Below are 16,258 nucleotides of genomic sequence, written 5' to 3' on the forward strand. Positions count from 1 at the left end.
CTTTAAGTGAAGATCCTTTTTAAGTGTTGTTTTTCAGGCCTTCAATATAAATAGCACTACTAGTTTAATTGTCTTGTTGCCTCTCATAGTGGGCATCTTTCAAGGTATTGTTTGAATTTGAGCGAGGCTTTGTTCACCTTCTTGTCTTATCCTTTTGTTTGGAAGCATATATCTACGAAACAACATTATCCTTTATTTTTTCTTTGGAAAATTCTTCTATGAACTTTGCTAAGAGATTCTCTATCATGGAAAAAGCTTCTCAATCTAGTGATTGGAACCAAGTAAAAGTTGTCTCTTCCAAGGTCAAGCCGAATCCTTCATACTAGGTGAGAAAATCATGCACTTGCTTTGCTCTCAAGAATTGTTGAAACATAGATATATGTGCGTGAGGGTCTCCTAATCCACCATATTTTTTTATCATGCAATGTACTACTTGAGATGGTCTCACATATCTTATCATTTCTAGTTCTCTTGCGAATAAATCGCGCCCTACTTCTTGTCATCTTAGAGGAAATCCTAGTGGAATCCTCTCGTATATACGCTCTAACATTGTTTTCTGAATTCTGTCTACAAATTATGGTCCTTATGGCAAGGTAATTGCATGTTTGGCTTATGGGATTAGGAGCTACACTCCCTTGAATATCATTCATCAAGGTTTGAGATCTTGTTGATGCTAGAGCTTTAATATTTGTAACATGTGTATATCCTTGAGACTCATCAAATCCCATTCTTTCTATGGTTGTGTATTAGATCCTTGCAGATTGGTCTCAATCCATTGGTGCATTAGATCCTTGCAGATTGGTCTCAATCCATTGGTGCACACACATTTGGTTGTATGTAGTACATAGAGATTGGAGTACCCATGTAGGTATATTTTTTCAAATCAAATTGGATCAACAAATTTGTACTTTCGTCGATACTTATCTACCATCAAAACTTGCACTCCTTAGGTGTGTGTATATGTGAACACATAGAAGTTTTGTGGTTTGTCAACTCCCTTGCACTGGGTTCGACACACTTATAGAAGTTATGTTGATCCCCATTTACAAACAAGCACATGCCCATATAAGTATAATCCATCAAAACGCTCATGGCTTCATTGGTCTTGATCAATCTCACATTGGGTTTGTTGATCAGAGGATGTTTCTCCTCTAGGCCCTCATTAATTTATGCTTTCGTGCCTCCAGACACATGCTTTTGAATTTACAGATGCAATGGATGGTATTGGTCCCAATGATCCAGATAACCACTTGTCAAAGATCCATGAGCCAACCCTTGAGGTGTGTCCCGGTATGATAGGTACATCTCTTTGTTTTCTCTCAACCCTACCATCAAAGGTGTCGTGAGGTTTCGTGTTTTTTACATATACAGCATATCGTTGAGTTGAGTCGAAAAACATAGTGGTGGATGATTTGACATGTTTGAAGCTCTCTCAATACTCTCAAGATAGTATTGATGCTATTTTGAGTGTTGTTTTTTCTAGATCACCTTAGCTTAGTGCAAACAATCCGTTTTTGTCCCTTGTCAAGTTTCAAGAAATTTAAGTCTTGGTGCCTTCGATCCTAACACACCTATTTTGGACATCCTAAAATATTGGAATTGGAAATTTGGGATTTCATACCAAAGGTTGGTGTGTTTTATTGACCACAAACTTTTTTCCTAGCTATACTCGAGTCAATGTAGAGTTGTATATTTTTTGGTGAACTACACTTGAAACAACACTCAAAATAGCATCAAGACCAAGAAATAGGAACTTGTTTTGCTTTTAGCTTGGTCTCCAAAGGGTATTTTTGGACCAAAGTTAAAACATAGGATGCACTCAAGTATATCTATAGAATATCAAGTCGGATACCCCCACTCTGAAGAATGTCATGGATTGCAATCCGTCATTATTCATATATGAAGAATTTGACCATATAGATTTTGTTCACAATGATGAGCTTTATCCCCTTGGGAACTTTTTTGTTTGCTTTAAATATTTTTTGCTTGTTCAAAATGCCAGTATTCTATATCAAATTGTCTGATTCTAGACTTAGCTTGGATGACACACTTTTACTTGTCCAAATTCAAATTGGAAAGCACCACTATACTGCTTAACACTAGGCTATTAGTGGTGTACAATCTTGTCTAAGTTGTTTATAAAGTAATGGATCATGCGATCCAATTTGGCTAGTTGCTTACTCTTTTTGTCTTCTGCTGATTCCCGTTGCTATTTTCAAATTTGGGTCTCAACTAGTGGATTAAAACCAATGTCTTGGTATGTCAATCGGTTTTTAATTTTGTTTTGGGTCCTTTAACTTTTTGGGATTCCTTTTGTTGCTAAAGCACCCTTACTTAACCCTCTATGCTTCTAATGGAAAAGTTACTCTTTCTCGTCAAGGTTCAATTCAAGTTGCATGGATTGTGATCCATGTTTTGCAAGATTTGGTCCATGTCGGCCTGTGGCGTCCTATCAATGGAATTGTCCTCGTCGATGCACGTGACCTCAATCGGCCCAGTCCCAATTGGCGGTGGCATCGTCCACCCGTCGGTCCTCCCAACACACCCGACCCATCAAAGCACCTGGCCTCAACTGGCCCCATCACGGTGTCAATCGAAGGTGGCGTCGTTCGCTTCGTGCTTCACACATCGATCGGCCCGTGCAGTCTTGTCGACAAAGCCGTGCACGACCTGTCGGCTCGGCCCCATCGGTACACCCGCCCTTGATTGTTCCCATCATGATGTCAATCGGCGGTGGCGTTCGTTTCATGCTTCATGGACCCGTTGACCCTTGCCAATGTACCCGACCTATCGGCTCATGCCGGCCTTTGCCGTCTCGTCGATGAAGCCATGCACGACCCATCAGCTTGGCCCCATGGACACACTTGGCTCTTATTGGCCATGTCAGGGTGTCAATCGGTAGTAGCGTCGTCCGTTTTGTGCTTCATGCACCCGTCCGCCCTTACTGATGCATCCGGCTCGTCGGTTCTGGTCGGCCAGTGTGGTCCCGCTGAGGAAGCTGTGCACGGCCCGTCCTCGGCTCGACGCTATCGACGCATTTGGCCTCGATCGACCCCATGTCAATCGGCGATGGCGTCATCCGCTTCATGCTTCACGCACCCGCCGGTCCTTGCCAATGCACCCGGCTAACCAACCTCGTTGGATGGAAAACCAGGATGGTCAAGCACTAGGGAGATAACTGTAAGTTTTATGTAATTGGGGAGAAATTGGAGTTCAAATACAATATTGCAAAACAAAGCTTGTCAATGGTGTTTCCTGCAGAAGGTGGAAGGAAACTATGGGAGTATGGAAGGCACTCGGCTTTGATATTGCTGCTAGAGAAACTGTTGACCTTTGAATATGCCCCCATGATGATGTGTTGCATGACATCTTTGTGAACAATGATTGGCATCTTGGTCATCTCTGTGGATATCTCTTTGTACCTCTTTGTTGTCAATGACAAAGTTAGAAAAGAAGAAGGCTTTCTTTGTGAGGACATTACGTTTCCACAATGTACTACTGTAAAACCTTGTAACTAATACGAATTTCACTTTTATTAATTTAAAAAAGTATTTTGTATCTCAACTCTACGCTTATTTGTTCATTTCCAAGTTTTTCTGAAGAATTTTATTTCTATCAAGTTTTCGAACAAAAATGTTCACATGACAACCTTCAGACTGTGTTTTGTGTTGTTTTGTCTAGTGAGATTTTTTATACTTTTTTGTTTTGCTTGATGTTTTAAAAATTGTTAAAGTGACTTTGGGTATATAAGTCACTTTTTAAGTTTTTAAAGTTCGTTTGTCACTTTCTCAAACCTCTAGCTCTAAGCTCTCTTGGCATCTTTCTTGCGAGCCCATGGCAACATCGTGTTATACACTAAAGGTTGGCCTTACAAATCGAGCACATGACCTAGTGAGTGTGTTCGAGGGCGGCTCTATTGATATGCAAGCCACTTCCAACTTGCATGCAGAGGCCTTACAAAGCTTTCTCCATTACATGGAGTAGCATATGACCGAACATGCCATTGTGTTTGAAGCATCTCACATGGTGTGGTTGCCGGTGGATTTCCTCAACCACCTGTACACAGCTGATCAAAACTTTTGCTTTTTCCTTTTGAGGTTTTTCTTTTGGACTTGTTGAAATCCTTGACATACTTCTCTTGCAACAAAGAGTATGCAGCAAAGAGTTGATTTCTTGCTTTTGTTTTATCAAAGAACATAGAATTCAATCTCTTGCGATAGTCAAATAGGCCATCTTTTCCATCACCTACAAAATGCACTAGCTCAACAACATTTTAAAATGGTGGTGTTGCATTGGTTGATCGCTTGGGTAAGTATGATCTTCAGCCTATAAATTGATTGCTTTGTACTCAATGCTCCATAGTTGATCTATGGCATCGGAATTGGATGTGCCAACTCACACGGTTGCATATTCTTGCTCCAAATTGTCATTTAAACGATACAATTTTGGCATGTTAGTAATGACTTGAAACGGAAGAGAATCAGATGACATTAGAGTGAGCTTGATCAAGTTTATTAAAGAGAGTGTAATGTGATTCACAATGGAGCAGCCACAAGCAAAGGATGTTGGCTATGGAGGGAACAACCAAAGAAAAATCAAATATATGAGATTTGGATGATGTTGTACAAAGAAAAAAGGGCTCTTTCGATTTTTAGGTAAAAAATGAAGGATTTAAGATGTTGTGCTTGGCAATGTCTTGGTTGACATGTTCGCTAATTGTGGTATACTTCACAACCATAACTTCTCGAAAAGCTTCTTGTTTAAAGTGTGGACTCTTGGAAGAGACTGATTGCAAGATTTTCCCTGCATGCATATTGAAGGCATGTGGCTCTATGCATGATGTTGATGTGGGCTTAACAATTCACTATGATGGTGTTAGTCTGGGGTTGTTGCAAAAACATGTCGTGTTTGGCAATGCCTCGCTCGATATGCATGCTAATTGTGGTACACTTAAAAATGTCGTCTCTTGGTGTGCATTGATTGCGGGATACACACAACAGGAGCAAGGCCACAAAATCTCTACATTGTTTTCAACGAATGCAAAGCGAGGCTTCTCTCCTGACGCAATCATATATGCTCGCATTTTGAAGGCATGTGACTCTACGCAAGGTGTTGACATTATACAAATTCACACCGACATTGTTAGTCAAAGGTTGTTTAAAGAGATGTCATGCTAAAAAATCCTCTTTCTAGGGGTTGATTATAAATGTTGGCTTTTGCTCTCGATTTTCTCTTGCACTTCTTTACCCATGTTAAGTGAGTTCTCCACAATTGTGCTATAGATAGCTTAAAGTTTCAGGTGCGAAAAAATTCACTTCAGCGTATACATAAAATAATGGAAAGCTCTACATGTTATGGGCATTTCAAGCATATGGGTGTACAAAGAAAAATGTTTTTGATGTATTTGTGAGTTTTAGAAAGTAATATATTGCTTACCCTTTCCATTGAGGACTCAAGGTAGCAAGCAGAGGAGCTTTGATATGCGCCGCGACAGTTATTGGATCATTTCAAATATTCAAAACTGTGAAAGAAAACTTTGATATATTCATTTTTGAGACATGAATATTCAAAACCTCAAATATTATCGAACTTTCCATGTAGAGTACATGGTACAAGTACAATTAGGGCGTTTAAAACCTTGGTTTCAATGTTATTATGGAGGACTAAAGATCTAGAACAATTATTGCACAACAAAAAAATCAACATAGAGTTGAAGTAATGAATTTTATCTAAGTTAGGGAGCCAAAAAAAATACATAGTTTCTTGGTTTTAAAATATAAAGTCATTTGTAGTTGTCAAACTGCACTAGAATAGCCCCAATTCCATGAAAGGATCTTGGGAAGACCAAAATTATGCTCTTCTTCATTACGTGATCAAGCATGAAATTATGTCTATAACTTGCGTGTGATTCGAAAATTAGTCTTCGAAGAGCATTCTATTATTTTGTAACACTAAGTACTGACAGTCGGCATTTATAAACATAAAAAATAACATCTTAACAAATGGATATAATTTATTTATTTATTTATATAAAACAACTTCAAATTTTACTAAAATGTACCATAATTCTCTCCATAGAGATTGTTTTTTGACATGAAGAAAAATCCAATGTTTTCTTTTCTTCATAACCAACCAATGGTATAAGCAAGCTCTAAAAATCTTCTTTCTAACTTGACAAATAATCTGCCAAAACTTGGTACAAAAATAGAACACTTTAGTGTTTAGAGAGACTTTGAGTTTCTAGTTGCATTACTTTTGTTAATAAAATGTTCTTTAATTGTATCACTAGATGTTCCAACTTTAATGCTTTGATTGAGGGTTTAAGTTAATAGACCTTGATTTGCTTCCATAGTCCAAGTTAGGAACTTACAAGTGACCTTACCAGATTATATATTAACATCCCTTTAATGCTAACATGCTCTTTGCTAGGCATTTCACATGCCTTCATCTACTCTTATACTAGCGTAACATATGTGATACCCTTAGTGTCATGGATTCTCATGAAGAGCTGTTCTTTTGATTGACCACCCAACCATTGGAGTCCTCTTTGTAAAGAGCTTGACCTTGACCTTGACCATGACCATCCATACTTGACTGGACAAAACCCAAAGCTTTGGTGTGCCCGAGTTCCAAAGCCTCTTTATTTTCAGTGCGAACTCCACCCATGAGCTAAGCATACACAATGTGCTTATCCGTACATGCCCTATGTGCTCAATAGTCCCGATCCTTACTTTAGCCCACCACCACCCTCTCTGGTCCTCTCTCTCTCTCTCTCTCTCTCTCTCACATATGGTGCGCACATGCGCCGTTCACCTCTGCGTTTGGCCAAAAAACAGCTGCCATATCAGCTGGCCCCGCCACGCCCGTCTTCAAGGTACCGGATCACCAATGGTCTCACTGTAATGGAGGTTCCCCCCCCCCCCCCCCCAACCCCCCAATTCAGCACGCTCAGCAAAGGTTCGCGACATTCGCATGGTGGGAAGGCCGTTCAGAGAACAGCAGACCTGCAAAAACTGCCATGACTTGGCATGGACCAGCCGGATTCATTCCCGCTTATGCAGTGCTGATAATGAGGGCTGAACTCTGCGACCGATCGTCTGCATGTGCGCAAGTTCACATTCGGTCATCACCCGTTCAATAGTGAACGGTCCGGTCGCGTACTTGAACGGCGCATGTGCGCTCTACAAGATGTCTCTCGCCCAGGCACTAATTCCAGCCGGCCAGGAGCCACCCAGGCTGCTAGCCTACATCTCCGACTGACTGAACATCTGTTTGCAGAAGTCCTAAGTCCTGATGGTTGTGAACATAAACCCGCTCCCTATTTGCCTCCTTTTCTCTGCCTCCTCCCTTGAAAGCAATGATACCGATTTACACAACTCCTTGGTGTGACCGCTCAAGCTCAACCATCTTGTTACTAGCCCAATGCCCCACAAAGCTGCCGCTACATAGTACACACCTCTACTGCCCTAATTTGACCACACAGAGTAGGCTGTTCAGCGTGCGTGCTGAAAGACAAGAAAACATGTTGTAACTTCAGCATATTGCCTGTCGAGGTAAGAATGTTGTCATCGTAGAGGACAAGAACATTGAGAGCAGAATACTCTCAAGCTGAGCTGCCCGTTGCTGTAGAAGCTTTACACTCAACACAAGTCGGTTTTTGTTCACCGAGCAGTGCACCTGGTGGCATTACCACACAGAGTTGAGAAGCACAAGTAGGAGGAAGGGAATGAGCCAAGAAGGCAACTTTGCCTCAAATGGAGGTCACCTTTGGCGACAACAGACCCAATAATCAACGACGCACCACGAGTTGGACAATGGTAGCAGCTTCGCTGCAATCAACACTGCGGCGGCTTGGAGGTCGCTGACAAGCCCAGCGTTACCGCCTACATTTCCCCAAATCTCAGTACTCAGATGATCCACAGGAATATGCTTGAACACGAAGCTGCTGGCAAACTCCCAACTCAATTTTTCAACAGAAATAATAGTACTCTTCCACGTTAAATACTCAGTCATGTTGCATGGTGGAAGTTTTAAGAGCTCTAAGCTTTGTGGAGGTGATGGTGTCAAATTAGCAACTATTGCTGCAAACAACTGCTGATAGCTCTGAGGTATTGCTTCCTACCGTGCACCCAGTGATGAGATCTACGGTGGCCAAGTGCACGCGCGACATGCGAGGTAAATTCAGCCGTCTGATTTTAAAAAGGCATGTCCGTTACTTTCTAGGTTTTTGTTTGGGCATGACACCCACGGCTGCAATTGCCTCAGTTTTCAGCATGGATTCCCTTGCCCCCCCTCATCGGTTTCCTACCACGTTAAAATTCTCTTCTTCTTCTTCTTCTTCTTCTTCTTCTTACAAATTAGCAAAACCAAAATTTACACTACTTCCACCACTTCCTCTAATGGACACCCAAAAAGAAACTAAATTGTGTTTTTGTTTTGGCCAGGGAAGAAGAGAAGGCGTCTTCTGTATGGCCTTTGCCCTTTGGACAGACCAAAAAAACTAATTACTAACCTTATGTGAGAGAGAAACCTTCAATTTTCTTCGTCCTAAAGATGTAGCCATCGATTGAACAAGAAAAACACCCAAGTAAAAGCTTAAATTACACCACTTTAAAAGCTGCCAACAAGTTACAACACTTACTGGAGGTGGCCTAGCCATTCACTTGCACGAAGTCTGCAGGTGAGCCTAGCCATTCACTTGCAAGGCGTTTCTGGATTGAGATTCTCATGGCTGAGAGAGAGAGAGAGAGAGAGAGAGAGAGAGAGTTGCAGGTAGAGTTTTAAATTGCAACTGAGTATGATGCTCTGCAGCAATATCGTCTCCGTCAATTCACTCACTTGGACGAATGTAAATTCCCTTCAGGGCATCCACATCCAACCTCACCTTCATGTAAGGTGCTAGATATGGAGCCACCACGACAAGCGCCATGAAGAGTGTGAACTGCAAACATCAACAAATGGCAATCAAAACCCTCACGTTAGTACCCACTATTCCAACCCGCGGCGATATGTAGATACATATTCACAATGTGTTTCTTTCAGTGCTACTCTGCATGGTGGACAAAGCAAGCAAACGAGCACCCATCTAATTGGCATAGAACAGATATTCACGATTGCAAATGATTCTTACTAGCATAGGAATTGTTAAGAAACTCCAGATAGGCCACAACGCATATGAGAACCTGAAACCAGAGCATCAGAGCAACAATCTTAGTCCCATATAAAAACACTAACTAACAACATCAAGAAGTGGCCTGGGACAATTACAAGCTGAAAGCCGTCACTCCAATAATAGCAGCCGCAGGCACTGCCCCCTGTGCTACAATCTCAAGTCTATCTTCTGGCTTTTCGGTGTTGTGCAGCCGATATGCCACATACAACATGATTGCAGTGTTGAGCATGAAGCACATTAGACCCAAGTTGAACCATAGCCTGTCCACAAGGAGGAGCTAGAGATATTAGGAAATCGTCAGCTTCCTGAACAAACAGTGGATTCATACATAGAAAGCATATAATATGCAGAGAACCAAAGCATTAATCTGTTGCTCCAACAACAAGACCAATACCATAAGTGAAAGACATGAGGATTATGACTATATGATTCCAAGGAACTGATTGTTGCAAGGTATAACAAACTAAGGTAAGTTCCCAAGAAGGCAACAAAAATGAAGGGAGCACTCCATCAGAAAATGGTACCTAAAAAGTATCGTACAATGCATTCTTTTGAATGACATAGCGTAGCCAGTACACATGTGAAGGCCAACCATCCAGTGTGATACCACACACATGTCCAAAAAATACACGACACCTGCTCAAGATCAGAATACCATAGAAACAAACAAGAAACTGGCACAGGCACATCATTGATAGTCTTTAGAACAGCTCTTTGATGCCCGAAATCTGAGCAGTTAGGTCAATGGTTCTTCCTCTTCCCTGAATTTTGTGCATAACTGTAGCAGTTCGTGAATTCTACCTTCAAAATTGTGAAAGTTGAAATACAAGAAGACAAATGTGTGTAATCCACAACCACAACGCTAAGCCCGGTCATCTGAATCTGAATCAGGCAAAGTTCACACACTAGAAGAAGCAAAAGAAGCATCGGCTAGCATTACAAGGTGAAGGTGTGCTTCTCCAAGCCACCAAACAGTAGTATACTTGCAAGAGAAAAACATCCTGACCTGTGAATGCGGTTGTCGGTGGCGAGGAGAAGTACTAAGTTGGTGCGGAAATCTCCATAGTACACAATGAAAGCTGCCGATGCAATCCAGAGACAGCTTTCCAGCTTTCGGCGCCATGAGGCATCACAATGCAAAGGTGAGGCTGAGAGCGCACGAAAGGGAGTACTTACATAATCAAGCGTGGTGTCCATTAGTTGTTGATTCTGCTCCTGGGATTCTACCTCCACATGGCAAGGGCTATACCTCTGCCTTATAGAGAGAAGTGACATTGCGTTAATGCGCGCGCAAGAGGTGGAAGGGTAGGCAGCTTTGAGTGGTTGCAAGCCACAGCCTAATATAGGCTCATTCTGCAAAACCCACAAAGACTGAGCTGCTACAACAGCTCAATTGTACATCGATCTGCAAGGGGGCACGATCTTGGTGGAGTAAAATGCCCTCTACTATTTAGCGCAGGGTAGACATGGACTCCCAGCTACATTCTGTGTGTGTGTGTGTGTGTGTGTGTGAGAGAGAGAGAGAGAGAGAGAGAGAGAGAGAGAATGTAGCTGGGAGCCGAGCAGCAAACTGTGCTGGTAGTCGAGCAGCGTTTCCTCTCGGGCTTTCTTAATTCAAGAACGTAGATACGGGGTCACCTGGTGTTTTGGGGGGGCAAGTGTGTGTTTATTATCGTAAGCTCACCCAAATTTCGGGGCTGCGGGAAGAAGAAGAAGATTTAACGTCGAAGGAAACTATCCCAAGAGAGAGAGAATGTGTGACGGGTCACGGGAGAACGTGCCCTCCAGTGCTGCTATGCCTATAGCCTAGAGGACCGCGCAAGAGAGAGCATACCAATTACAAAATAATAGATAGGCCTAGGCCTGGCGACTGGCCACATGCGCGCATGATTCATACAAAAGAAAAGTGGGTGTGTTGAACAAAAGGAAGAGAGGGCACATCACAACACCATATCATCATCAGATGCCCATCACCATCGTTCTTCTTCTTCTTCTTCTGGCCCTCAAAATATCTCATTCGTATAAGACTTGATCATGTGAGGTTCGAACCTAGCAAAATATCTCGATACCATTGTTGCATGAAGCACTAAGCATCATTCATTGCCACTTACAACGGTTGTGATATCAACAAATGCTTTCGTGCTAGCTTAATACACACTTCCAATGCATGGAGCTGATTTTTAGCGAACTATGATGATGAACTCATCAAGGGAAAGAAAAACTTAGGGTGGGTTTAGACTAGGCGACGGAAGAAAAATGGAAAGGGGCGTTGATCCTCCATGTCAAAATTTAATTGGTTGGAGTTGAGGCACTCTTCCGCCTGGCCCTCCATTTTTCTTCCGACCCTCCCCCCCCCCCCCGCGGAAGAGTTGATGGCCTCTCTCAGCCCCCTTCACTTTTTCACTTTTCCTCCTCCACACTGTTCACACTACGCGGCGACAGATTTAGGAAGGCTTGTTTCTTCCGCCGGTTCAATCTGAACCCAGCCTTATTTACTTCTAGGTTTTTCCTCAAAGATGAGAATATGAAAAGGCATATTGTTGCAATAGGCAAGCATACTACAAAAGGTAAATAAAGCCGCTTTCATTGTCTTAAATCTTCACAATAAAGATAAAGTAGTATATGACCTGCGCATTGCCTTGGCCAAGAAGAAGGTGTGCACCAATTGAAGCAACCGTTGATCTCCTTCCCTCCAGAGTTGAGGTCAATGCCTATGATTCTCATGTGAGCTTTAAGAGCTCTTTAATACACTTGTGCATCAATCTTCGCTATAATTAATTTCTCAAGGGCAATGTATGACAACTCATAAGGTCTAAGCACTCTCCACATTCACGTCAACCAATCAAAAATCTATCTTTTGAATCAACACTATGTCTACCTTTTCAAGTGTAAGATCTAACAACTAATGAAGTGCAATTAGTCTCCACATTCTTGTGTATAGACCAAGAGCAAGCCTCCTTCTAGTTGGTCTTGCCACGCTCCAACACGCTCCTCCTAATCATGGCAAGTTTGTTCCCCCCCTCTCTATCCATATGTGTGTGTGTGCACGTGTGTGTGTGTGTGTGTTGATTTCAAGAATTATCGGCTCAATCTGTCTCTTGGGATTGAATTAAGTCACATCTTCCCTTTGCATGATGTATTGTCTTGCAATCCTACGTTTCTCTCTAAGGAGGCATCTAATTTTGGATTATGGATTTGGGCTAGAGTTCCCTCTGCACAGGTGATATGGGTCCCTGGTAAGTGGTAGTGGCCCTCTAAGTAGACTAAGGCTGAGTTCACACAATGGCGGCAGAAAAGGAGGGTTGAAAAGTGGGTTTCCGGGTGGAAGCATCTCAAAAAGGCACTTCCCGCCGCCCCTTTGTTCACATGAGCCCAAACTCAATTAAACTTTTGGCACCCCCTTGTTCACACGGAAGCGACGAAAGAGGACAACCCACGAGGCTTGTTTTTTTGGAATGGGAAGGGAAAGGAGCATGGAGAGGTGGGGACCTCATCCTATGTGGAGGAGTGGAAGATGCCCTTGGTGACGGGGGAAGATGTCCTTGGAGGGGGCGGGGGGGGATTCGGAAGAAAATCATGTGCAAACTGCACTGTCATTCTATGTTGTCCATGCCACCGTGTCGTTTGAACACACACTGCCATGCACCAAGCTCTGATTCATTGCAGGCTAGCTGCTGCTTCTACTACCATGTCATGTGAACCCGGCCTAATGGAGAGTTAGTGTCCTTCTTTGAATATAGTGTTCGCATTGGGCAACAAATCCTTCAGAGGCACTAGCATCCCCTCTCACCATCCTCATGAATCAAGGCGATGGTCACGAAAAATAACAACTCTCCCATGCTTTTGTGGTGTCGTATTGGTCTTGCATTTGGGGCGTCATACTCATCTGAGTCATTAAGTGCCATTTGTTGGCACTTACGATGCATTTGTTGGCCATGACCCAACATGCCAACGTTACACTACATAGTAAGAGGAGTCATTATGCCATTGGTTTTGGACATCCTATGTACAATTGATTTGGTGAGTAGTGTGTTATTTGCTTCTCATATGCAATATTCATGATGAGTTTGTGACATGGGGGTGGTTGCATAGCTGTAACAACTGTTAAGGCCACATGTAAATTTTAATAGTTATAGGTTGGATTGCGCTCTCGAGGGATTCACTATGGATTTTCGTATGGTATCACATGAATGTACAAGAGGGGGGTTTTTAGAGGTCAAACATAAGCGTATACAATAGGGGTAGCCCCCCATTTATTTCATGCTCGTACCCTATGCAGAAGGGAGGGGGGGACCTACCGCGGGGGGGGGGGGGGGGGGGGGGGATATTAAGTGCTTATGTCATAAGACACATGCCCTAACAAGCCAATTAAAGAATCTTTCACACGAGGGTGTTGTTCTTGGTATTTCAAAGAGTTAATTTACTCCACTAGAAAACTAAGATAGCTATACCAATGAGAAGATATGGTAACTCCTTGTCCTCTCCCTTAGCTAACATATTTAAGACTTGTTCAACAAGCTTCTAAATCTGTTGGGGTCGATGCTACCATAAATAGAATAATCTTCTTTTATGGAGCCACTAGGCATCAATATCTTGGACATTTCAGACCCTCATTAGCCTCTTCAACATCATCATCATCAATACCACCATCTGCATAGCCTTTGTCTCCACATTTGCACTCTCATTTTATTTATTCTTGTCTTCTTGCACATCATCCAAGTAACTCTTCTCTTCTTCTTCTTTGTATGCAAACTCAATAGCAACAATGGCATGATCAAGAGCTTCTCCTACACCCATGATACCAGTCATTGTAATCCATAATAAGTTTCCCAACCTTTTCTTTTGCGTGCATTGTTTAGTAGCTTTTCAAACTCTTTCTTATCCTTGGTGTTGTCATTCTTAAGCATAACTAGAACTTTATCAGCTACCCTATGTAAAATATCTTGGGGTTGATTGCCATATTATTGTTGTATGAGGTTCAGAAGGGCTTTCCTCTCGTGTATCCCCTGAGTGGGGGGGGGCTTAGTCATGTGATACGCTTATGTATCACCTGTTGGGATTCAGGCCAACTGGCCGGACATCCCACTTACTACTAACCCATCTACTAACTCAACCATGTATACACTCATTCTTTAATACAACAGAATAAGGAGCTGCAATTGGATAACGTTGCTATGCGCTCCACCCAAAGCAGGTCTCTCTCTCTCTCTCTCTCTCTCTCTCTCTCTCTCTCTCTCTCTCTCTCTCTCTCTCTCTCTCTCTCTTTGCTCTCGCACTTGCACTCGCACACGCTTTCCGCGGCACCTTCCACTGGTATCAGAGCAGGGTTTGTGCTTCCGAGAGCGTTTCCGTCAGGTGTCCTGATGCTTTACCCCCCTTTCGAAGCTGTCATAATAATCAATATCTACTTCTCCTAAATGATTTTCTCATATTAAACTGATCATTTAATGTGGGGAAGGCCAGGGGAGGAAAAGCTAGAATATTGGTTAAGCTAGCAGACCGGCCACAGTAGGGATCCAAAGGGGGGGCCATCTGCAAAAGAGCCATGTGCAACAATGGGCTAAAAAGACCCTAAGGTTCAGCCCATTAAGACTTCCAAAATGCTACCAAAATTCAAAGGTTGTGTCCAAAGGTCAACCCTAGGGAAAATTGGATGCTTTGTGTGTGCCCTAAAAGTCTTTGCACATCCCTACATGGAAGGGGGCGAGCCCTAAAGGTAGGGGATGAGAGAGAAAGACACACACACACACACACACACACACACACAGGCTCCCTTTACACAAAGGGAATGAGGGACACATGTCAGCTCCCTAGGCCAGATGCCCACAAGGTGTGCCCAATTCCTATTGGAAGACCCTTGAAGTGGACCAATGAGAATTAAGCTAGAGTAAATCTAGTTTAATTAATTTAAAAACATTTAATAAAAGAAACCAATGAGAATTAAGTCTCCTAGAAGACTATTGGGCAGTCTCCCAAGGGGTCCAATGAGCATTCAGGAGCCCCATGGCTTGCCTGATTCTTATTGGCCAGGAGGCAAAGGGGTCCAATGAGAGTTTAGCTTAATTAATTAATTACCTAAAGCTCTCACAAAAGGGGAAAGGGGGACACATGTTAGAAGGCTATCACTTATGCTGCTTAATTGTAATTGGCTTGACTTGGGGAGGGCCAATGAGGCTTCAGGAAGAGCATTTAGCAAGAGGGCTCGCCCAAGAGAGAGAGGGGGCTGATTTTTGCTTGGCATTATCACACACACTCACACTTGACCATGTGTGAAGAAAGAATACTCTATCTCCTCCCAAGCTTTAATGGAGAGCTCATCACCTACTCCAAGCTTGTGAGATAGAAGCCTACATCAACACTCTCTTGGCATGTGGATGCAAATCCAACCAAGAGCCAAGCTTCCATGCATGCTCATCTTCTCTACCAAGCTAATTACTAAGCTAAGCTATGCTAATATGAGTGATTACGTGAGGAGATGTACATCTTTCTCGTAAGATACTCCTTCTTCTTCTCAATCTACTCTCATACCCTGCTAGCTCTCACCATCTTCGAAGGTGTGTGAGGTCTTGGGTCTGAGAACGGGGATAATTCAAGTTGTGTTTGATTAAGTGTTTTGCTTAGTGCATGAAGCTTCCATCTTCATTGCACTAGCTAGTCTTGAAGGAACACAAAGAATTGTATTGTACAATGTCTCTCTTGATGGGAGAAACCATAATACAAAGCCTTTTGGAGGGGGGACCGGCTCCATGCAAATCCGGTCCTCAACTGTTGTCAATAGCTTAATTTCTCTCTCTTTTGAAAGTATTGTCGATGCTATCTAACTAGGTGTTATGCTTTTTGTTGCTCTCTCCACCCAAGCACTCTTGTAATTCTCATTAGGAATCTATTCTAATGAAATGCCCACTATGTTCATGCTAATTTCCGCTACACATAAGTTATTAGGCAATTAAATGTTACATTGGTATCAGAGCTCAAGGTTTCTCTTTTCTTGCTCAAGAAGGGAGGTCCTCAAGCTAGCTACAAATGGTTGGTATTATTAATTGTCTGTGAGTAAGTAGAATAGGGATTTTTCAGCCTTGCAGTGCG

General features: G+C 42.6%; 1 protein-coding gene across 1 annotated transcript; it reads right to left on the minus strand.

Moving 5' to 3' along the window:
* Positions 1-7,497: 7,497 nt before the first annotated feature.
* Positions 7,498-11,058, minus strand: LOC147441846 (uncharacterized). The gene is made up of 6 exons (XM_086528242.1): positions 10,179-11,058; positions 9,268-9,432; positions 9,131-9,182; positions 8,839-8,941; positions 7,783-8,081; positions 7,498-7,677 (listed from the first exon to the last, which is right to left on the minus strand). Exons 1-6 carry the CDS (start codon positions 10,445-10,447, stop codon positions 7,534-7,536), a joined length of 1,032 nt encoding a protein of 343 aa, XP_086384368.1. The 5' UTR covers positions 10,448-11,058; the 3' UTR covers positions 7,498-7,533.
* Positions 11,059-16,258: the final 5,200 nt, after the last annotated feature.

This window comes from Adiantum capillus-veneris, chromosome 14, assembly GCF_014529385.1.
Source record: "Adiantum capillus-veneris isolate H3 chromosome 14, ASM1452938v2, whole genome shotgun sequence".
Classification (NCBI taxonomy): domain Eukaryota; kingdom Viridiplantae; phylum Streptophyta; class Polypodiopsida; order Polypodiales; family Pteridaceae; genus Adiantum; species Adiantum capillus-veneris.